The sequence below is a fragment of the Embiotoca jacksoni genome, unplaced genomic scaffold, assembly GCF_022577435.1.
Source record: "Embiotoca jacksoni isolate LCO1_2020_lvr unplaced genomic scaffold, fEmbJac1.0.p SCAF_28, whole genome shotgun sequence".
NCBI lineage: Eukaryota > Metazoa > Chordata > Actinopteri > Embiotocidae > Embiotoca > Embiotoca jacksoni.
In genome coordinates, this window is record NW_027185379.1 from 1,552,841 (window position 1) to 1,574,786 (window position 21,946).

Sequence of the window (21,946 nt, forward strand, 5' to 3'; positions counted from 1 at the left end):
TTCGATTACTTAGCAGGGTCTCTTAAGGTTAGTGATTGACCTTGGCGGTTGATTTGCTTTGGAAAGGATGTACTATGAGTTTAACTTGTGGTTGATTTGAGCACGATGGTATGTAACTAGGTACATTTACTCGAGTGCAGTACTTAAAGTGCTATTTACTTTACTTGAGTTGTCCACACCACTATATTTCAGAGAAATATATTGTACTTTTTACTCCCTAATTCATCCATAGTTACTGGTTACTTTTCAGGTAAATATTTTGTACATATCATATATGCTCAGTTTGTAATAAATGAATTGCTATCCTCAAACGAGACTCTTTAATGGTATCACAAGTTGAAATTTGCTTTAGCGTGACAGCATAAAAAGGCTGTTCTCATGTGAGTGTCAATGAAGCACAATCCAATCATTTATATAAGTACGGCACTCTAAAAAGGCAGTTTTGCATGAGTAGCCTACTTCTACTCTTCATACTTAAGTACATTTTGCTGACAGTACTTTTACTTGAGTAAAAAGGTGCATGCACGACTTTTATTTGTGACTGATAATTTTTTCATTGTGGTATTACTACTTTACCTAAATAAAAGATCTGAGTACTTCTTCCATCACTGGATTTGAGCCAGGTTATTTTGCATTTCTCTTTGGGGTCATGTTTGTGCCTGTTTATGTTTGTTTTGCATGACTGTAATTGTTTGAAGTCCAGGAAATGTTAACAACAAATCTGCTTGCATTTTTTAATAATAATAATAAATAAAAAAAAGTCTCTCTGAATTTTGGGTTTTTGATTAGAATTTTTCTGGAAAAAAAAATAAAGGATTGAAAAGGATTAAATTTGCCCATAAGTCCTTTATGGCTACAGGAGAAAGAAAATCTCTGGAAAATGATTTTGCTTTGTTTTTCTGAGCTTGTTTACTTTTTACAGCAGTTCCTACAGAACCAAAACAACCGTAGGATGATCATATTCAAAAACATACATTACTGTAGAACAGGGGTGTCAAACTCATTTTAGTTAAGGGGCCACATACTGCCCACTTTGATCTCAAGTGGGCCAGACCAGTAAAATCATAGCATAATAACGCCAATATTTCTGTTTAAATCATTGGTGAAGGTTTTTGGATGATAAACCCTATTTTAAGATCTTTCTACAATAAACTAGAAACATAAAGACCAAAAACTCAGACATCAGCCCATTTACGCTGTTTTTGAAGCAATTACTGGATCGATTAAAAAAAATAATAAAAAAAAAATAACAAAACGTTTGTACTCATAAACCTCCATTTTCTCATAGAAATGCAATTTATATCTTTCTGTAATTTTCACACTTAGCAAAGTCATCCGGCGGGCCGAGCTGGATCCGGCCCGCGGGCCGTATGTTTGACACCCCTGCTTGTCGAACTAATTAACCATACATGAAGTAGGCCAGTTACAAACAAGCAACAACCTTAAATAACTACAGCATAATTAATCCCATTAATGCAACAGCACTATTAATCCATAAACATCACGTATAACGGTAAAACACCGACAGGGTGCATTTTCCACGAGGGTTTTTTTTTTTTTGAACGCAGGACTTTTAACTCGCACACGCACAGGACCCTGAAACGCTCAACGACGACGACGACAAACGAACGCAGGCAAGAAAGTGGCGCAGAGATTTCAATCAGGCAAAGCAAAAGTCTCCTGCTTCCTGCCTTACGGAACGGGTCCTGTACAGCAGCCCGTGCGAGGCTGGCCTGGAGACCCCGCGCTGCCTGCACCTCTACCGTCTCGGGTGAGTTTGTTACAATACAGCAATTTCTCTATAAATGCGAATAACTGCAAGAAAGCTGCAACATCGGCGAACTGCGGAGAACCCGCAAACCGCGCAGCTACCGCAATCGAAGCGCCACGGTGCTGCACGACCCGGCAAACATGGTCCTTTTCCAACGAATTCCCAAGCATACCCCCCCTCATCCAAGACTATTCCAACATTAACTCATATTTTTTTTGCTCGCAAGGAGCGACAGCTAGCCGCGCCGCTGCGCTTCTTCGTGCACTCCTCCGCGAACGGCGCCGCGTCGTCTTTCGGTAAATCGAGGTGCCGTCGTCCCGGTTGTTCTTGTTAGAAAAAAAAAAAAAAAAATGCGCGTCCCCTCGGCGGTTTGTTTTGAATGTCAAAAAGGCTCAGGGGCTAGCCGTGCGGCTCCAATATTGTTGATAGCTGGCTTTGGCTTTAGCATGTTTAGCTCGTCCAGGCTAACGAAAAGTCACAACCCCCCCCCCCCCTCCCCCTCCCCCCTCGAAAAAAAAAATGCATCAAAGCAAAAAAAAAAAAAGAAAAAACTGGAAACGAAGGCGGGACGGAGCTTTTTAAATGGAGGAGGGGGGACCCCTTAATTAATCAGTCGGATTAAAACACGTTGTATTGTGCGAAACTTGCCACCAAAAAAAAAAAAAAAAATGGCTTGAAACAGCTCCTGGAGAACAGCAGCTACCAGGTAGCGAGCCGCTCCATTCATATCCACGGCCATGGAGCCGCTCCACAGGGCGCCAACCGCGACTCCGTCCCCTTCACGAACTTCATCTTTTTGCGTTGTTATTTTTTTTATTTGAAGTTAATGTGCGCACAGTTGTTGGATTTTAAAAATATATATATATATATAAAAAAAAAAACGAGAAGCAGCTTCTCGACATCTTTTGCAGGCGCTTGCGAAAACCGCGCGTTTTCAGTTTGTTGTTGTTGTTGTTTTTTTACCGTCTGTTGTTTGTTTATTAGTTGTTTTGTTTTTTTTAAACCATCACAGATTCTGCTTTGAGTTCATAACCTCTTGATGTTGAAGCGTTTATGTGGTTGTTCTGCAGCTCCGGGTGAAAACGGGCTCATGTGTTGTTGAACTGTAAACTTTTTTGTTTTGTTTTTTTCCTCATTTTATTTTATTTAAGGATGTTAACTAACATTAATTATAATGTTGTTGAAATGAAGCGATCTCTCGTAGCTGCCTCTTTTTTTTTCTGACACTGACCCAAAGATGTCAGACAAGCAAGAGGTGATTTTATGTTTTAAGAGTCATTCGTCACAATTTTAGTGTGAGAAAAATTAAAGATTAAGAACTATTAACTCTCACACTCTTAACAAATATTATATATATTTATAAGGAAAGTAAAAAAACAATATCAAAATATACCTCAGTTTGAAGCAGATTTAAGGACTCATGTACCCCATACTATATAACAGCAGGCTGCTTAAGAAGTTTATTGAAAGTAATTTAAACCTAAATTTGACTTCTGTGACAAAAATCGAGAGAAACAATCTCACGATGTATTTTTGTTGTTGTTGTTATCTTTTTATATTTCTCTGAAGTATGTTGTGTAGTAGAGCATCATCAAGGACCAAAAAAATGTGCCCAGGATAATTAGCTTTTTGACTACAAATAATTGTTAATGATGTATAACCACATGATAAATGTAAACTCTGCTCAAAATACAACTGTAAATATTAGTGGAGACATTTTTTTTTTTTGTTATAATAACTATATAGTAGGTGTGTAACTGTACGCATACTTGAAACTATTATTTTATAATAATTTAATGTTTTTATATTGAGTGTATTTTAATGAAAACTAATCCAAAATTGGATTTAAAAAATAAACTTCTTCCACTTCAACAGTTGTCATGGATGATGAAGACGGCAGGTGCCTTCTAGATGTAATTTGGTAAGTTCATGTTGACTCTGTGGAGAATCCATTTAATATTATACCAAATTGTTCAGGCATATGTCATCATTTCTTTCCCTGTTGTAAATCACATGTTGTTGTTTTTTCTGCAGTGACCCAGAAGCTCTTAATGACTTTCTTCATGGATCTGAGACCCATGTGAGTATAAGAGCGCAGTAAAGTGAAAGAAGTCACATTTTGGTGAAGTTTGTGATTTCAAGTTACAAAAACGGGAGTTTACAACTGATGTGACGAGGAGTTTGTGTTGTGCGTATTTTCGTCCGAGCTTGGGTCAGTTGGAGCTTGCGTTACTCCGTCCTTAATCCCCTTTCAGATGACACTTTGATGCACCCTCAAACCTGCATCCCCTCACTGCCTTCATTTACTCTTTAACTGCTTCTTCTGCTTAATGGGTGTCTTTTCTTTTTGATTGCACTATTTGTGGTTTCAGCCTGCCTTCCCTTTTTTTTTTTTTTTTTTTTTTTTTTTTTTTTTTTTTTTTTGTATTAGGCTGATTCACAAAATGAGAAGTGCTAATACTAACGCTTCCCAAACCCTGTGTTACCCTCTTTCATTTTGCCCCTCTGTCACTTATCTTTTTACTGGTTCTTTACGATCTGGGATCTCTGGACTGTGTTCTGTCCTTTCTTTGCCCTCCTCTGTTTGATGGTCCGTATGTTTCTCTGTCCTGGTGACTTTTGCCTGCTGGTTTGGGTGCCTTGGGTTTCTGTCTATCCTATCCTGGGTGGGTGTGTCTGTAGTTGGACACTGACGACCTTTTGGATGGTTCGAGTGACCCCTCCAGCTCGTTCTTCTCTACCACTGGGGTGAGTAAAATCCCCCAAACCTCTTCCTTCTGTTTTCTATCCATCTGTGTAGCATGCTTCTCTACGTACCCTCCCTTTCCACTAACATATCCACACTTGACGAGCTTTGATTTGCTGCGATTTGACAAGATGTTTTTTTTAATGGGGTTTTCCAAGTCTGCATTTCTGTATTGATTCAGTTACACTCCTCGCCATCGCACTTCGTCATCAGAATTAGTACATCACCTGTTTTCACTTCTTTCTTTCCTCCTCCCCTTTGAAGGGCCATGTTCCAGAGGTCCAGCCTGCGGTCCAGCTGTCGGCCAGCGAGTCGGCAGGCTTGCCCAGAGTCAGTGTTGACCTGGACTTCCTGGAGGATGAGGACATCTTGGGAGGATCCCCAGGTGGAGATGGTGGGAGCAATGGCATTGGGACAAATCACGAGCCATGTGACATCCTGCAACAGAGCCTGGCTGAAGCCAACATCACAGAGCAAAGCTTACAGGAGGCAGAGGCTGAGCTGGACCTGGGCTCCTTTGGAATTCCAGGCCTCACGCAGGTGGTTCAGACGCTGCCTGATGCTAGCCTTTCTGGAGCTGGAGGCACGGCTGTTGGCGTAGGCATCGGTGTTGGGGGAGCAGCAGCACTTTTCCCTGGGTCCGCCCCAAGCACCACTGCTACTCCTCCCAACGCCACAGCTGACATGCTGGGGTCTGTGCTTGCTCAGCAGGGCCTTCAGCTCCAATCCCAGGTCATGAATAAGGCCATTAGTGTTCAGCCGTTTATGCAGCCCGTGGGCCTGGGAAATGTGACGCTTCAACCCATTTCAAGTCTTCAAGCTCTTTCAAATGGGAGTCAGTCTGGACATTTGGGTATTGGACAGATTCAGGTTGTGGGTCAGCCTACAGTCATGACGATCAATCAGTCTGGGCAGCCAATCCTGGCTAAGGCAATGGGTGGCTACCAGCTGCACCAGTCTGGGCCAGAGGTATCAGGTGCTGGTTCGCAGGCGGGGCTTGGAGGCTCAGGTGGAGGACTTCTGATCCAAAGTAACAAAGCCACTTTGGGGTCTCCAGCTTTAAATGGACCGGCCGTTTGTGTCAGCAGCACAAACAGCAGCAGTGGGGTTACAATGACTGCTCCTGCTGGGCTTGTGGGCTTTGGCAGCACTCCCCTAAGTTCAGGAATAGGACCCCACACGCAAACTCAAGGCCAAATCATGCAGAACGTGATCATCCAGCGCACACCGACACCCATACAGCCTAAACCCCCTCAGGGGGGAGCCATCCAACAGAAACTCTTCAAACAGCAACCACAGCAGCAGCCACAGCCAGCCCCTCAAGCCCTGCAAAACGATGCCCATAAGGCTCTCGGGCTGCAGCAACTTCCCGTTTCTGCTGCTCAGAATGTCGCCTTCCTGACAGGCAAGCCGGGCTCCAACGTGGTCCTGAGTACTCAAGCCACAACCCAAGGCCCTCAGTTTCAACAAACCCTATTCAAGCAACAAGCAGCACAACCGTCTGGCAAGCCCCTCAGTGTGCACTTGTTAAACCAATCAAGCAGCATCGTTATTCCCTCTCAGACCGTTCTACAAGGTCAGAACCACCAGTTTCTCCTGCCACAGCTACAGGCAGGTGGGCAGATCCTGACGCAGCACCCTGGGGGCCACATCATCACTAGTCAGGGTCCTGGTGGACAGCTCATTGCAAACCAGATATTAACTGCAAACCAGAACATCAACTTGGGTCAAGTGTTGACTTCACAGGGCCACCCTGGGGCGGCCCACATCCTCTCTGGGCCCATTCAGCTCCAGTCCGGCCAGATGGGCACACCTACCCTCTTTCAGATGCCTGTCACGTTGGCTCAGACTCAAAGTCAGACACACACCTCCACTGTGTCAGGTCATGCTCAAACAGTCATACAGGGCATGCCGATTCAGAACTCCCTGACCATGCTGAGTCAGGTGGAGGGACTTAGCCCTGCTGTCAGCCTTCAGCCTGCCCTGCAGCCCCAGCCAGGTGGAGTCCCCAGCAGCACAGGAGCAGCAACCATGGCTCAAGGCCAGCCTGGAGAGTGTGTTACTGTGCTGGGAAGCTCCACGGACCAGGCTGCTCATCCCACTCAGCAGCTTGTACCGCAGTCCTCTATCCTTGCCATGCAACCGGCTTCCTCTGTGTCCACGGCTACCACAGTACCCTGCTCTTCTCCGTCCATGTCTGTTTCCACCTCTTCCTCTGTCACAGCAGTGGGGCTGGTCCCCCATCAGGCCCAGCACAGTCCAGGGAGGTTATTGTTCACCAACCAGGGCTCCAGCATGATCCTGAGCCAGGAGTCTCTGCAGATGTTCCTGCAACAGGTCGGTGTTCCACTCTTCGCATGTTCGCTACGCTAGTGTACAGTTAACATTGTCTTGCAAAATAAATACCATGCACGGAGTGATATCTTGGTTTGACCTCTTTGGTTTACTATTTTACTCCCCCCCTCCTTCCAATCTCCTTCCTCCTTCCCTCCCTTATCCTGAAATGGTAAATGTACTCCTATCAGGAGCAGCACCACCAAACAGAGAATGAGTCAACCCCCTCTGTGGGCGTACCAGCATCTGTAATCGTCAGCAGCAACAGCATCACTACTCCGGCCCCTGCTGTCAATGACAGCCAATTAACTGACTCTTGGGTGGGTCAGAGCCACAGCCCTGCCCCTGGCCCCTCCCACATGACAGCAGTGGTAAAGCAGGTAGAAAAGCCCCTTTATGTTGAGCCCCACCCACTTGTTGCTGCTGCTGCCGCCACAACAGCGTTAGGTTATCTTACCTTTCCCCATCACTGCTCTGTAACTCTCTTCTGCATTAGACATCGCTTCCACGGTTCTCACCGATGGTGTGCAATTTCTAAGTGCACAAATCTTTCCTTTGCTTGCCGCTTCTGTGTGTTTCTGACATCACTTCATTACATATAAAGGCATGATCACTCCTGTAGTCCATACCTACTGTGTCTCAGCCGCTGTGTCATGTGAATACTTTGCTTCATGCACCTTTATACAATTTGGGACTGGCAATCAGGTGTTAGTTCTATATTTAACTTTAATTGTTTAAATCATTTGGTATGTTTTTCATCCATTCTATGCATCTCGCAACGTTATGCAAAAATGTGCTCATGGCTAACAGAAGAGCTACCGAGGTGCCAAGTGCAACCCGATCACCCCTTTACTAACTGCACAGTCAAATTCAGTCAACTCACCTTCATCTGCTGCATTACTGACCAATGACTGATGAATCACTTCACCCCTCTCTATCTTTCACCTCTCATTAAGACTCATTTCACAATGCCACTACCCCTTGTAATCCCTCGTCCAACCAGTGTAATGACCCCAAAACCAAAATCACATGCTCCCCTGAACCTCGTCCCTGAAGTCTTCGGACCACCTTCTGATTTACAATCACAGGCCCGCAGATCCTGATTTCTTGCTTTTGTCAACAGTTTTTCTTTTTGGCTCGTCAAATGATCATTGCTCCCTTTTTATGTGTAATCCTTCTCAAATGCTAGAAAAAAAAAAATCAGTGGGCTTCTACTACTTTTACTGCAGCACCTACTAGATTTTTGAAGTCTAACACTTTGCTTTTGTATTGTTTGGTGTTGTTTGACCTGTGTTTGTGTAAGTCTGGGTTGGGCGATAATTCAATATTTTCATTTATCAATTTTTTTTATTTTTTTTTTTAATTCAGTGGGATTGTATTGTGATAATATGATCCCAGTATCTTATTTCTCTTATGAAAATTAACAACTTTAAGTTTGAACTTTTTAAAATAAAATCTTGCATACCTTTCACATATCATAATAGATATGGATGTTAAAAAAGTATTAGTTAAGATTGTGATAAAAGCATATCGCCCAGCCTACTTTTGTGTCAAATAATCTTGGATCTAATACTAGACCCTGATTTAAGATACTTTGTGCATGCAAAACCTTTCATGTGTGTAATTTTTGTGTCTTATTTCCTTCTGTGTTACAATGTTGTTTGCATTCTTGAATCAGATAAGCATATTGATATATTGTGATGCCATTTTATCAGGTACCCTCCAGTGGACATCAGCAGACTCTGAAGATCCAGGGCATGTCCCCCTCACCGGCCTTGACCACTCACGTCACAGCACCCCCAGTGGCGGAAAGTCCCCAACCCTGCCAGTCTCCTCTCACTCTGAGCCAGCAGATCCAGTCACCACACCATCAACAGCAGTCACGTCCTCCTTCTCAGCCTCAGCCACAGTCTCAAACTCCCGCCCGCTCTTGCACACCCTCATCCCACGCTCCACTCTTTATTGTCCATAATCAAATTGCAGAGTCCCCCAAACCAGCTCTACAGGGCCAGCCACAGCAAACCCCACCCCAACAGGCACACATTCAAGTTCAGCTTCAGCCTCAGCCTCGGTCGGTCTCTCAGCCTTCCCCCTACCAACAAGAAATGCCTCCTATTTCACAGTCACCCAAGCCTCCTCCTGTACCACCTGTACAGCACCAGTTCACTGCACTGCCTGTCAGCACTGGTGCCACTGCTGTAGTGAAAACCCAAGTTCCCGTTCAGGGCCTGACAGCAGAGCAACAACACCATCTGCAATTAGTGGGAGCGCAAATTCAGACTCTGTCATCCATCACTCAGCCCTCACCTCAGCAGAAACAGCTGCTGGAGAAGCTGCACCAGGTATTGTCCAAATTCACATCATACGACTCTTAATGAAAACCTTTTATGGAATATGCATTCCACCCTTGTGAGGTTTCAGCAACCTTAAGGCCAAAGGGTGCTGTACTGTTTTTTTGTTTTTTTAGCTGATATAGCTTTTACTGTTGGAGAATGTAATACATGTCATATACATGTGGTTGTTTTTTTGTTGTTGTTGTTTTTTTTTTACCCCTTTTCTGTTTCATTTATTGAATTGAAAAGGGGAAAAAAAACATCATATAGCTTACCACTAGCAATTTGGGAGTGTATTATCTTTTGGGCTGTTTTAAATAGTCTGAGTTTCATGCATCATATCAAGTTATCGAGTGAATTAGTAATCACCTTATGAGTATACATCAGGAATCCAAATAGGCTCTCAGAAACGGGTAAATCAGGAATTTCTTATGTACAAAAATAGGTTAACAAACTGTCGTGATGTGTTTGCAGGTCCAGCAGAACATCATGCTACAGACCAAGCAGACTTCTCAGCCTCAAGCCACCAGTCAGTTTAGTTCCCAGCAAGACGTGCCTGTTGATAAAGTGGTGATTGCATCATCGGCCAGCACTGGTACTCCCGCTCAGCTCCCCTCAATGCTGCAGCCGACATCAGTGCTCGTCAAAACTCCTGCTACAGGTCAGACACTAATTGCTGCTAGTGATGGCTTAAAACAGTAGGACCCTGAACACAGCTTGAACTATTTTCCATTGTAATGGTTTTTTTTTTTTCCTTTATTTATTTTAGCATCAAGTGACTTACAGGTATTCTCAGGAGCCCAAGGGCCAGCTGGAGCAATGGTGAATCAGACTGTTACTCCTGCCAGCCTTACTCAGTCTGCACAGGTAGGTAACATTACAAAGTCAATCTCTCCGAGAACATGTGTGGTGGTTGTTGGACCTTGTTGTGGGCCTGCTATCATACATCTTCCCACCATGCAATCCTAAATTCAAAAGCTCTTTAAAATCATTTCCTTTCATGTATTTTGTCAGTTTCTAAACTGAAATTTCTTTCTGGTTTTGTCCACAGGTTCAGCCAAAGCCAGGAGTGATCAGCTCAGTTGGAGGGATGACTCTGGGGAAAGGTGGGATGCAGATTCAAGTGTTGGGAGCTAGTCTGACTCAAATGCCTGCTCCACAGCCCCCTGCTCCATTGCAAACTCAGGTAAAGGAGTGTTACCGAATGTTAGTCAGGTATTTAATAACTGCCTTTAATATTTAAGCTTTAGCTTGAGGATTTTAATTCCTGCTTTTCCTCTGTTTACTCACGTCACAGACAACAACAATGCCTTTCAGTGCAGAGCCCAGTAAAGAAGCCAGGTATGTGCCACAGGTGTTTCCAGGAGTTATTTGAACTGTCATAATGCCAAATTTGTGAATGGTATTTCTTCATCCACACATCACTGCAGGATGCTAGAACAGCTGAGGAAACATCAGGGTTCAGTGCTCCACCCAAACTACAGTGCTCCTTTCCACTCTTTTGGGGACACACTGCACAGACTGCTGCCTTACCATCTCTACCAGGGAACTGCCAACTCTTCTCAAGATTATCAAAGAGGTAACAATTTGCATATCATCCCGTGCCGCCTCTGTACCATTTATTTTGCTGTTCACGATCCTCACGAACATTTCGGTTCTCTTGCACACAGTGGATGATGAGTTTGAGAGGGTCTCGGGCCAGCTGCTGAAAAGGACTCAGGCCATGCTGGATAAATATCGTTACCTGCTCTTTGCGGAGTCAAAAGTAAGTTTATAAACCAGCATTCCCACTGTAACCGTTATTGTTGTCTTCTTTCTCTTGAATTGATATTGAACTGATGGTTTTTGGCCTATGAACCTGAGCAGAGACTGGGCCCCTCGGCAGAGATGGTGATGATCGACCGGATGTTCATTCAAGAGGAGAAGATTGCATTGAATCAGGACAGGGTTTTGGCCAAGGAGAGACCAGGTACCCTACCATTGCCTGTGGCCTCGTATAGTTTTTTTCTTAATATAAGGAAGGTGTACTCTAATGATACAACCTGTTTTTTTCTTTGCAGAGGAGTTTGTGGCAAATGTGCGGATGTTGGAAAGCGTAGTGTCATCCCAACAGAAGTCGTCAGCTGCTGAACCCACCCCAGCGAGTGGTGGTGTATCTGCTGCTGCCCCTGCTCCGGTGCCCCCTGCTCCTGTCCCAGCACCTGCTGCCCCTGCCCCTCTACCAAACATTACCCCAAACCCTCCACCTGCACCCACCCCAGTTCCTGCTCATGCTCCCGCTCCAGTTCCTTCTCATGCTCCCGCTCCTCCTGCCACCCCTTCCCTTTCCCCTTTCCCCCCTACCAAACTGGTCATAAAGCAGGGCGGAGGCGGTGCGTCTGTGTCCTGGTCCAGCAGCTGTCCCCTACCACCTGCAGATGGGAAGCCGGGGGCTGAACCTACCAGCCAGAGCTCCTCCTTCAGTCGGGCTCAAGCAGCGTCATCCGCTTTTTCCTCCTCGTCTCTGAACTCCCAAGCAGCCGATGACGACGACGCTCTCCCGCAGCGAACCAGCAAGCCTCCTATGAAGACCTACGAGGCTCGCAGGAGAATTGGCTTAAAGCTGAAGATCAAGCAGGATCAAACAGGGTTCAGTAAGGTGGTCCACAACACTGCCTTAGACCCGGTGCACACACCTCAACCTCAGCTGAGCAGCCAGTCCATATCCCAGCCTCAGACTCAGCCTCAGTCCGAAGCTGCTGTACCGCACTCAAAGTTCCAACCTCTCACTACAGTCATCAGAACTCGGTCCCCCGTATGCACTGCTTCTCCTGGCTCGTCGGTTACCATAACAACCACTCGGTGTAACCCGCCACCGAGAGGTAATGCAGCCCCATCTTCCTCCACCTCTTCCTCTCATACTTGGTTGTCCACCTCCTCATCCTCCACTCAAATGAATGGCACATTGGATCACCCCAACACGGGCGGGGTCAAACACAACCCTGCCTCCACTGCCACTTCGTCACAGACAACCTGCCGCCTCCCGCTTCGAAAAACCTATCGGGAGAACATTAGTCCCCGGGTTAGACCTGGCGTCCCGGGTGGAGGAGATGAAAGTTTGTCCTACCCCAGAACCACGCCGTCACCCCCCAGGCACGAGGCCTCAACTCCTCCCTCAGAGCGGACAGTGATAGCCAGCGTGAAGGTAGAGAAAAGAGACAGGGAAGCCTTACAAACTCAAACAGAGTCAAGTAACGAAACTGGCCGTTTAGGGAGTGCAATGCAGGGGCTGGACGAAATGGATGAGGTGTTTAACCGTGGTATCAAAACCACGCAACACCATCATCTCCCACAGCACCGAGACAGGGAAGGGGCAAAGGAGAGAGGGGAAGAGCACACAGACCAGGAGTCAGATGCAAGTAAATGCAAGAGGTTGAGTGGAAAAAATAGACACAGGGCAGGAGGGACATTCAAAATGGACCAGCATGCCCCTGGGCCTCCGTCTCCAGAGTCCTCCTTCACACGAGACTCTTTGCTTCCTGCCAAACGCTGTAAATCAGACTCTCCCGACATGGATAACGCCAGCTTCTCCAGCGGCAGCCCTCCGGACGACTCGCTTAACGAGCACCTGCAGTGTGCCATCGACAGCATCCTAAACCTGCAGCAGGAGCCCTCTGCACGCGGGCACCACATTAAAGGGGGCAACAGTAGGTCCCACCAACACCAAAGTCAGCGCCCAGGGGGTTCGGCAGCCTCATCCCACAGATCTTCAGTCCCACCCCCCTCCTCGGCTTCTTCGTCCTCCTCCTTGGCCCAGCACCCTCAGGTCGGTGGCCGTGGCCACAATGGCAGCCTGGTGCCCCAGACTCAAAGTAGATAACAGCCCCTCAGCCTCAGGCCGGACTGACAAGGGGGAAGTAAGGCACAGATTCGGAGGCAGGGGGAAGGGGGCACTGTGAAAACAGTATCACTGTACTACTCTGCCAAGGTGCGTTGGCTTTGTTTGTCCATTTGAATTGTCCAGACAATTTCTTTGTCATTTACAGTCTGAGGTAGCCCCCCCATGGTGGAAGAGGTGCGAGTGTGGTCAAAGGTAAAACGACTTGCAGACTTGAAGATGCCTGGCATTTTGTACGTGTTCTGTCCGCCAGACATGAGTAACAAGATGAAATTGTCAGAGGCTGTTATTCTCTACTTCTACCTTCTTTTTTTTTTTTTTTTTTTACAATCTTTTCTTTCTCTCGTGAATTATTTATACATTCCTTTTCATGTGGCCTGAGCACCAGTCTGTATCCACAGCGGTTCATCCCCTGGTTAAAACGGATTCCTAATGAGCGTTAGGCAGCTTGTTAATACAGGTTAGAAGTCAGCAGCCTATAACTTGGCTACCTGCAGCAAAATGGCACAAGAGGAAACAACGGTATCATACTGTAAAAGGTCATTATACACATTGTATTCCTGTACCTACCGTATTTGATTCACAAATATAATGCTGCCCTACGGATGCAAAAAGCACACACTAGAATGATGCGGTCCACCTCTTTATCAAGAAGAATTCTTAATATAGTGTATAAACCCTAAAAGCTCACACCGGTCTCAAGGCGGATGCTTTTTTTTTTTTTCAATTGGAAAAGGCTCAGTCTCCATTTGGTCTGCAGTGAATACAAACATGACAGGAGTTTTTAGGAAACCGGTTTTTTTTTTGACTGCTCTTGGATACTGTAGTACCATGCTGTCAGGATGTAAATGAACTTGTTCCTGTTCTTTTCTGCTTGTAATGTCAGAGGATTTTCCAGGTTCTTGTTTTTAGATGATGCCTGCACACACACACACGCACACACACACACACACACACACACACACACACACACACACACACACACACACACACACACGCCACCCTGTTGCTTATGATGCCAGGTTACAAGTTTATGCATTTCAGTCAGCAGGGGTCAGGCAAGTTTAAACTGATGTTCAGTGGTTTCAGTCTGTTTGTTTAATCTCTGCTTCTCATGTGTGTGTTTTCTCTTTTTTTTTTTTAAAAGCCTGGTGGACAATTCAAACACAAACACAGCACAAGCCTTGAAATGGAATAAAGGAACAATAATAATGTACAAAAAGACCGTAAGAGAATTTGAAGTATAGTATTACAGATTAATTTTGTATTGTATTTATTGTGTATAATGACACTTTTTAAAAAGAAATGTACATTTAGTAAAACTGTAAATTAAACCTTGCTTCTTTTATGAAACACTGCAGCTCCTCTCATCTTTTGTCTGGCAGTTTAGAAAGTGATTCCTAAACTCAGCGGCGCATTCCTCCGGATGACTAACGATGACCTACTAGTACTGTGTGATAGTCAGGAGGGGGGGATGGCGGTAATGGGGATGGCGGGGGTGGGGGGGTTGTGTTCTCAGGCAACCAGCAGGTGGTGCATGGAAGTGGAATCACAGGGCTGGTTTGTATGCTTCATGGCCTGGAGGGTTCACGGAGTTTGGGAGGAGCAAGTTTAAAACTAACCGATGAGGGGAAAAACTGTCACATCTGAAAATGTATGGCATGTTGCTGAAAACAAAACAAAAAACTAAAACATGGAGGAAGAAGAAGCCCTGGTGGAGGAGTGCAGCGTGATGCGTATATTACTCGAACTATGCATAAGGGCTTTGTGAGATTATATCATGTTCACAAAAGAAAAGAAAAAAATAACTCCACCCAAATTATTTATTCATAACACCCCACCCCCCTCCCCCAGGTCCACACCCTCTGGCCACAACTCAGCTCATCCCTGCCCTGAGCAGACCCTTGGTGCTGCCCACAGTATTGCCAGGCATCCCTGGAAGAGGAGGTGCATTAAACCAGGAGAAGTAAGCAAGGGGAGAGGAAAAAGTAGCCTGAGTGTGGTGTGCCCGAGAGTCTGAGAGTTCGCCTTGTGTTCTTTCAACAAGCAGAGTCAGGACTCTTGGCAGATCTGAAGCTCATCTGAAGTCCATTAAACCCTGGAGAAGAACGATCCTCTGTAATCTAGCTGTGTTGACGCTCCACGGAGGGTTCCTATTTGCTGTCAGAGGTACACCCATACATGTAGCAGCAGCTCCTCCAAGAGACTGTTTTTGCCTCCTTCAAGTTGAAATATTTTCCAGACTCCAGAGGGCAAGATTGGAGAGAGGGATCCAGTGTGCTTGAAGAAGTCTCCATAGTAACCTGGTAAATACTCGTTTTTAAACTTTGTATATGGCTATAACGATCAGCTTGTGAGTTGACTTTACTCAAAATTGCTTTGTTAAAAAAAAAAAAATAAATATATATATATATATATATTTATGATTGTGATGCTGAGAGAAAATGTAGTGGAAAGGTCACAGATTTGTTGGAGAATTAATGGAAAATATCTGTAAATATATTTTTAAATTTCCTAATATGGATAGTAAAGTATGTGTCCCCTGATACGCTGTTACTTTCCTTGTCCAAAACTGTGTTGCAATTGTGGTCCACGAACCCACAAGGAATTTTCCACCATCCTTTTAACTTAAACTGATCCCAGAACCTAAAGCAAACCATTGATTCTCACAGGAAACCCGTAAATGAGGTTATAGTCTTACGGCTCGGCTGGCACACTAATTCTGTATGCAATTGCAACATTTAATGTCTCTCCTTCAGATCTCCAGGGTTCGCCATTTTGACAAGAACTCTTTCCAAACTGGTCTTGTGACATGTCAGGACTCTGCTGTCTTTTGCCCTCTGGGCAGATTTTTTTTGTTTTTTTTAACTTGAATGGGATTTACAAGAGAAGCTCTCCACAGATGAGTTCACGTCTGCTGACACGTGTCTTACCTCTCCGCCTTTGCGTCAGTCTGTTTCTATAATGAGTTGTGCCTTTGATTCTTAATCCTGCGTTTCTGTTTATGGGGACTACAGCAAAGAAAGAAAAGATTATCACTCGATGGTTAAATTTGTTTTATCATTTTAACACTGAAAAGTCTTCCTTGAAGGATTCATGCACGTATTTCATGTTCCACGGAGAGGGACTTCAGGGGAAAGAGGAATGTCTTACTCATTTCACTGTAAAGAAATGAGCTGTGCCTGTGCAAATCCTGATGCAGGGCTGGGTTTGCAAGTTTCCACCATGAACACCAGCTTTTTCCAGGCATGCTCTGATAATGTTTGGCAGACTATGTGGGCTGAAGTTTGCTTCAGATTCCACATCTTTACTCTAAATTGTTTCAAATGTTGATCACGGCCCACAAAGTTTTCCTTTGCCAAGTGGATTATCTCTTCTTTTCTTTTTCTTTTTTAATTAGGCTTAACCTCTACCTGTCTCTGTTTCTGTCCACACTTCAGGGGCTGAAGCTTGTCAGTGTTGTGACTATTTTCAAAGGACAAACTACCAACTTCAATCAAAATACCAGCCCGATCGTTTCTCCCAGCGTGTGCAGAGGAGGCCTCAAGGACAAAGTGAGCACCGTTCACATAAATACAGGAAACACCTGAAGGTTTTCCTCGGTTCAACCACAGGAAATCCAAATCCAAACAACAGACACCACTCTGACACTGATTTTTAGAAGAAGCTCCCTATCATCTCGTTAGTTGATCAACATGTCACGCTGGGGGCGAAAAAATGTGAAGAAGGCGCCTGAGGTGATCCGCACTGTGACAGAAGGGCTGAAGTCCCTGTACCGTAAGAAGCTGCTGCCCCTGGAGCAGTACTATGGTTTCCATGACTTCCACTCTCCCGGTCTGGAGGATGCGGATTTTGACAACAAGCCTATGGTGCTGGTTGTAGGACAGTACTCCACTGGAAAGACAACATTCATCAAGTAAGACCCTGCAGCTCTGCATCACACCTTTGTTCACTGTTATCTTTGTGTGATTGATGAATTGATCATTAATTAAAGTACCAGTAGGAAAAACAAAACAATCACAAGCTACATGTGTGACTGACAGGTATCTACTGGAGCAGGATATTCCTGGGAGCAGGGTGGGTCCTGAACCCACCACTGACTGCTTCACTGCCGTCATGCATGGGGAGGTGGAGGGGGTCATCCCTGGGAATGCCCTTATCGTCGACCCCAACAAGCCTTTCCGTAAACTCAATCCATTTGGAAACACCTTCCTCAACAGGTAAGGGCAGAGATTTTAATCACAGTGTGTTGTGTAATGTTTCCACTGCTAGCGCCAGTTAGATATCAGCATGAAAGGGAGACTATGTGAGACAACCCAACGAGGGAAAACGGGGAAGAGACAGAAAGTTTGCAGAAAGTGTGTTTAGCTCGTTGGAATTTCAGGGGCTTGTGCCAAATTTCAGAGTGAGGAGGCACTTGCCATATTTGTGGAAAAACTGAGAAAGGGAGCGATATCACCAGAGAGGGTGATGAAAGCTAATGTACTCAGACAGGAACTTCAGTGTACACAAGTTCAGAGACGAGGTCAGAGGGCCCCGCAGCCCCTCGGGGCAAAGACAAACACATGACGTCACATACTTTGGAAAGCTCGGGGAAACTGTAGGAAGGACTTGAAGTTCTTTCCTACCATGTTTACCGCCTGGGCTGCTATATTTCTGTTTATGTTTTTCCACCGCTGTAAACCGAGAGAGAAGGCCCATGTCTTACAGTGAAGTACTGTTAGCCACTAGAAGCATGGCCGTGTGGGCCAGAAGTGACAGGAATATACAGGTCTCCTGTTGATGGGGCTCCAACGTGAAGTTCGGATGCAAGTTTTCCAGCAGGGTCCCTCTCTGCCTTCAGCAGGGTATGTTTGTGAACGTACTTGCATTTCGCCTTTTGCTTTGACTTCCTGTTCAGGGAACCGGTGGGCTCGTTAAGCTCATGAGCTACAGGAAGTGGTATTGTTGTTCTAAGCCACACATCGTTAACAGGCCTTATTGTTTGATTCTGGCAGTAGTGGTCATTTTCCTTCAGGAAGCATTGGGAGGCCTGTGTGCACACAATGGGCCTGCAGTTGAGAAAGCACCCTTCAATCAGCTTGAGATCACGTTGGCTTTTTTTTTTTTGTTGATAAGAGTTGACCTTTTACCCATAATTTAGTCTCTTCTCATCCACACTAGCAGTGTTTCAAACAACACTGACATTTGTGAACTTGTATCTTATCTTGGTTTATGTGACTTTTCTCCTGTCCGCTGGTGAATTCACTAGATTCCAGTGCGCCCAGATGCCCAACCAGGTCCTGGAGAGTATCAGCATCATTGACACACCAGGGATCCTGTCTGGGGCCAAGCAGAGAGTGAGCCGAGGTGAGAAAGGTGGCAAAGGTGACAAAGGTAAGGAGAGGGCATGGGGGGGCCTGCAGAGACACACATCCCTGAACATCTGCTCATAAACTCATCTCCTCAGCACGCCTGGCTAATTCTCATGGTACCAATTTACTCTGTCACAATAACACTTGGCGGCAGGGCAAAAAACATCTCAGCAGTACACCGAGCAGCCATGAAATCATAATCAGGAACAGAGAGAGTACAAACAAAACTTCTGTCAGCACATCTGGAGGAATGTACTGTTGAGAAATTACTATCATCATCATCATCATCATCGTCATCACCAGATTTTAATTTTCTATCGACCCAAGTAACCCATTATTCAAGTCAGCCTGCATGAACAACTAACGAGTTTAACGTGTCAGTCCATCCAAAATTATGTAAAAACATGTTTCCTCACTTACCACTGGTGATATCTAGTCATGTAGATGGTTTTGGTTTCATCAAATGAGGTTTGGAAAAATCCATCTGCAACATTTCCTCCTTCCCAAGACAATGGAAGTAAATGGAATGTTATTTGTTGTGCTCACAGAAATTGAAAATGACATTTTGAAAATTCTTCATCAACACATCTTTCCAGAAACAGTGTCTCAAGTTTCTCTGAAAATTTAAACCATTTTTTTTTTTTGTAAGTAAGTAGCTAAAACTCAGCGCTTTTTTTTCTTCTTCTCCATTTTTTGTTATGAGCATCACGGGCAGTAGTAGTCTAGTTAAAGAAAAATCAAAGATCAGAAAACCAAAGCAGATTTAACCAAAACAATTTATGTGTTTTTTGCCATAGGAAGTAAGAAAATGTTTTTATGTAATATTGGTGAACTGTTTTACTATGTTGACACATATGAAGTAATCTCTCAAAGAGACTTGTAGACGGATATATTGCACACATTAAGTCAAAGAAATGTTTTTACAGTGCTATATTGCATACGTTGAAGCCTTGGTGCCTGAAAGCTCTGCGGTAGGTGGTTTGACGGATGCAGATAAGAAGCGTGAAGGGTTTGTGTCTGTGTTGACCTTCTCCCCTCTCCCGCTCCCTTGTTTGCGTTATGGGTACTGCACTTTAAGGTTCATGAATGTTGTTGGTCATTCCACCTTTTCTTGCGCAAAACAGGCTATGACTTCCCGGCGGTGCTGCGCTGGTTTGCGGAACGCGTGGACCGCATCATCCTTCTGTTTGATGCCCACAAACTGGAGATATCAGATGAGTTCGCCGAGGCCATCGGTGCCCTGAAAGGCAACGAGGACAAGCTGCGGGTGGTGCTCAATAAAGCAGACATGGTCGGCACCCAGCAGCTGATGCGGGTGTACGGTGCACTGATGTGGTCCCTGGGGAAAGTGTTTGGCACCCCGGAGGTCCTGCGTGTCTACATCGGCTCCTTCTGGTCAGAGCCGCTGCTGGTTACAGACAACCGTAAACTGTTTGAGCTGGAGGAGGAGGATCTGTTCGCTGACATTCAAAACCTTCCTCGCAATGCAGCTTTACGCAAGCTCAACGACCTGGTCAAGAGAGCACGTCTTGTTAGGGTGGGTGACTTAGTATGCATGTGTTTCTGGTTTTGTCGTCATGTGCTCGTTAAAAGATTCTTGACAGGTTGACATTGCTTTTCTTAATCCCAGGTCCATGCCCACATCATCAGCCACCTGAAGCAGGAGATGCCTTCTGTCTTCAGGAAGGACAACAAGAAGAAGAATCTGATCTATCAGCTGCCAGTTATATTCTCCAAGATCCAGCTGCAGTACAACATTTCTGCTGGAGACTTTCCAGATTGTGCTAAAATGCAGGTTCGTCTGAGTTGCTGGATTTTACTATTATAATAATAATTTGCAAGGTAATAGTTAATCTAATCCAAGGGTCTCCAACCAGTAGATCGAGATCTACCCGGTAGATTAAAGGAGCTCTCAGAGGAAAAAGATTGGAGACCCCTGTATGTAATCAAAATGTTTAAATCTACTGACTAACACTGTCATCTTCCTTTTTTTTTTTCTTTTTTTTTTTAAAGGAACAATTGATGGTTCATGATTTCACCAAGTTCAAAACATTGAAGCCTAATCTGATGACAGCCCTGGATGAGTTGCTCTCTGCTGACATCGCCAAACTGATGCCCCTCCTGCGGCAAGAGGAGCTGGAGGCAGGTGACCAACCGGGCGTGCAGGGTGGTGCCTTCTTGGGGAACCACGCGGGACCGTTCTCGGGGGCCGACCCCTTTGCTGAGGAGAACGGGGAGCCATGTGAGGAGGAGGATGGCTGGGTGGTGACCAAAGACAAGCCCAAATATGACGAAATCTTCTATAACCTCGCTCCCAACGAGGGGAAACTGAGTGGCACCAAGGCTAAGGACTGGATGGTGAGCTCCCGCCTGCCCAACTCGGTGCTGGGTCGCATCTGGAAGCTGTCAGATGTGGACCGTGATGGCATGCTGGATGATGAAGAATTTGCCCTGGCCAGCCATCTGATTGAGGTCAAGCTGGAGGGCCACGGCCTCCCCCCGGAGCTCCCTAACCGTCTGGTTCCACCCTCCAAACGCAGGCAGAAGGGTTCTGATGCATAGACATGTCACAAAGTCCCTGCAGTTGAGAGAGACTCTTCTCTTTTGGCTGTCACACTTACTGTATGCTACTGTTTGTATTTGCTCTTTTTTTTTTTCCGCGCAGACCCACGTCAGAATGTTGTATGTAATGTGTACAACTTTTAGTCTGAGACTGATTTTAGTCTTGCACAATGAAACATACTGTATTTAAGTGCAAGTCATACCTTTGAGACTATAACGAGGCTTACTTCAAAAGATTGTGTGTTAAGCAGTCACAGGGGTCTGGTTGCGTCCTCCCTTTGGCCTCTCAAAGTTTGCTTTTTTATGATGAGCTTTTTAAATATATATCTACTTGTGTTTGCTGAGCAGAAGTCAATAAAGTAAGTGAGCAGTATTCAGCATGTGTTTGAGAGAATTCAGAGTAAAACTGTTCTGTATAAGACCTTTATATTTACCATTCCTTCAGTGACTACCCTGGAGTGGCATTTATCTCGGAGATTATTTGTAATTCCACTGAGGGTATCATCTACACATTTATTTCCAAAGACTTATTTTGCCCAAATTATGTGTTTGTTGCATTTTTCTACTCAAAGTAGCAGCACCAATCTAATACCCTGAATGCATTTCACTTTGCTGCTTTACTCGCCACGTGTTTGTGTAGACTTTATATATTATTTTTGTAAATGTTGTTTTGTATGTGCAGGAGCAAGACCTCAGTTGCTTAAAAGAACATTACAAGCCGAGACAAACTTTTCAACTAGAATATATGATCGACATATTACTGACTACTGTGCACAGCTCCACCGATTGTTCTTATGATAACTATTATTGTAACCAAATAAAATTCCATGACTGTGCCTCGCCTGTGTCTTGACTCTTTCGTATCAATAAAAACTTGTACAAAGTTTGAAAAAGTTGAGCCCGGAAAACACCAATCAGAGTAAACAAAATCATTAATGTCATGAAACCGAAATGGAACAATAGTAGAAA

The 21,946-nt window shown here is 45.0% G+C and overlaps 2 protein-coding genes across 6 annotated transcripts; both read left to right on the forward strand.

Moving 5' to 3' along the window:
- The first annotated feature begins 1,734 nt into the window (after nt 1-1,734).
- bicra (BRD4 interacting chromatin remodeling complex associated protein) lies at nt 1,735-14,414 on the forward strand. Of its 4 annotated transcripts, XM_069161142.1 has the most exons (15): nt 1,735-1,771; nt 3,647-3,692; nt 3,806-3,851; nt 4,454-4,519; nt 4,782-6,854; nt 7,043-7,231; nt 8,567-9,193; nt 9,659-9,845; nt 9,954-10,051; nt 10,236-10,370; nt 10,482-10,525; nt 10,615-10,763; nt 10,855-10,949; nt 11,048-11,153; nt 11,245-14,414. In XM_069161142.1, exons 2-15 carry the CDS (start codon nt 3,652-3,654, stop codon nt 13,041-13,043), a joined length of 5,655 nt encoding a protein of 1,884 aa, XP_069017243.1. In that variant the 5' UTR covers nt 1,735-1,771; nt 3,647-3,651; the 3' UTR covers nt 13,044-14,414. The 4 variants fall into 4 exon arrangements, with proteins under 4 accessions (XP_069017243.1, XP_069017244.1, XP_069017246.1 ...); XM_069161143.1 differs by having other exon boundaries at nt 1,735-3,692; nt 11,051-11,153; XM_069161145.1 differs by lacking the exon at nt 7,043-7,231 and having other exon boundaries at nt 1,735-3,692.
- Nucleotides 14,415-14,964: 550 nt separating this feature from the next.
- ehd2b (EH-domain containing 2b) lies at nt 14,965-21,813 on the forward strand. 2 transcript variants are annotated; one of them, XM_069161447.1, is made up of 7 exons: nt 14,965-15,367; nt 16,502-16,977; nt 17,105-17,281; nt 18,313-18,437; nt 19,540-19,952; nt 20,046-20,210; nt 20,429-21,813. In XM_069161447.1, the coding sequence occupies exons 2-7, from the start codon at nt 16,757-16,759 to the stop codon at nt 20,975-20,977; spliced, it is 1,650 nt and encodes a 549-aa protein (XP_069017548.1). In that variant the 5' UTR covers nt 14,965-15,367; nt 16,502-16,756; the 3' UTR covers nt 20,978-21,813. The 2 variants fall into 2 exon arrangements, with proteins under 2 accessions (XP_069017548.1, XP_069017549.1); XM_069161448.1 differs by having other exon boundaries at nt 18,313-18,410.
- The last annotated feature ends 133 nt before the right edge of the window (nt 21,814-21,946 follow it).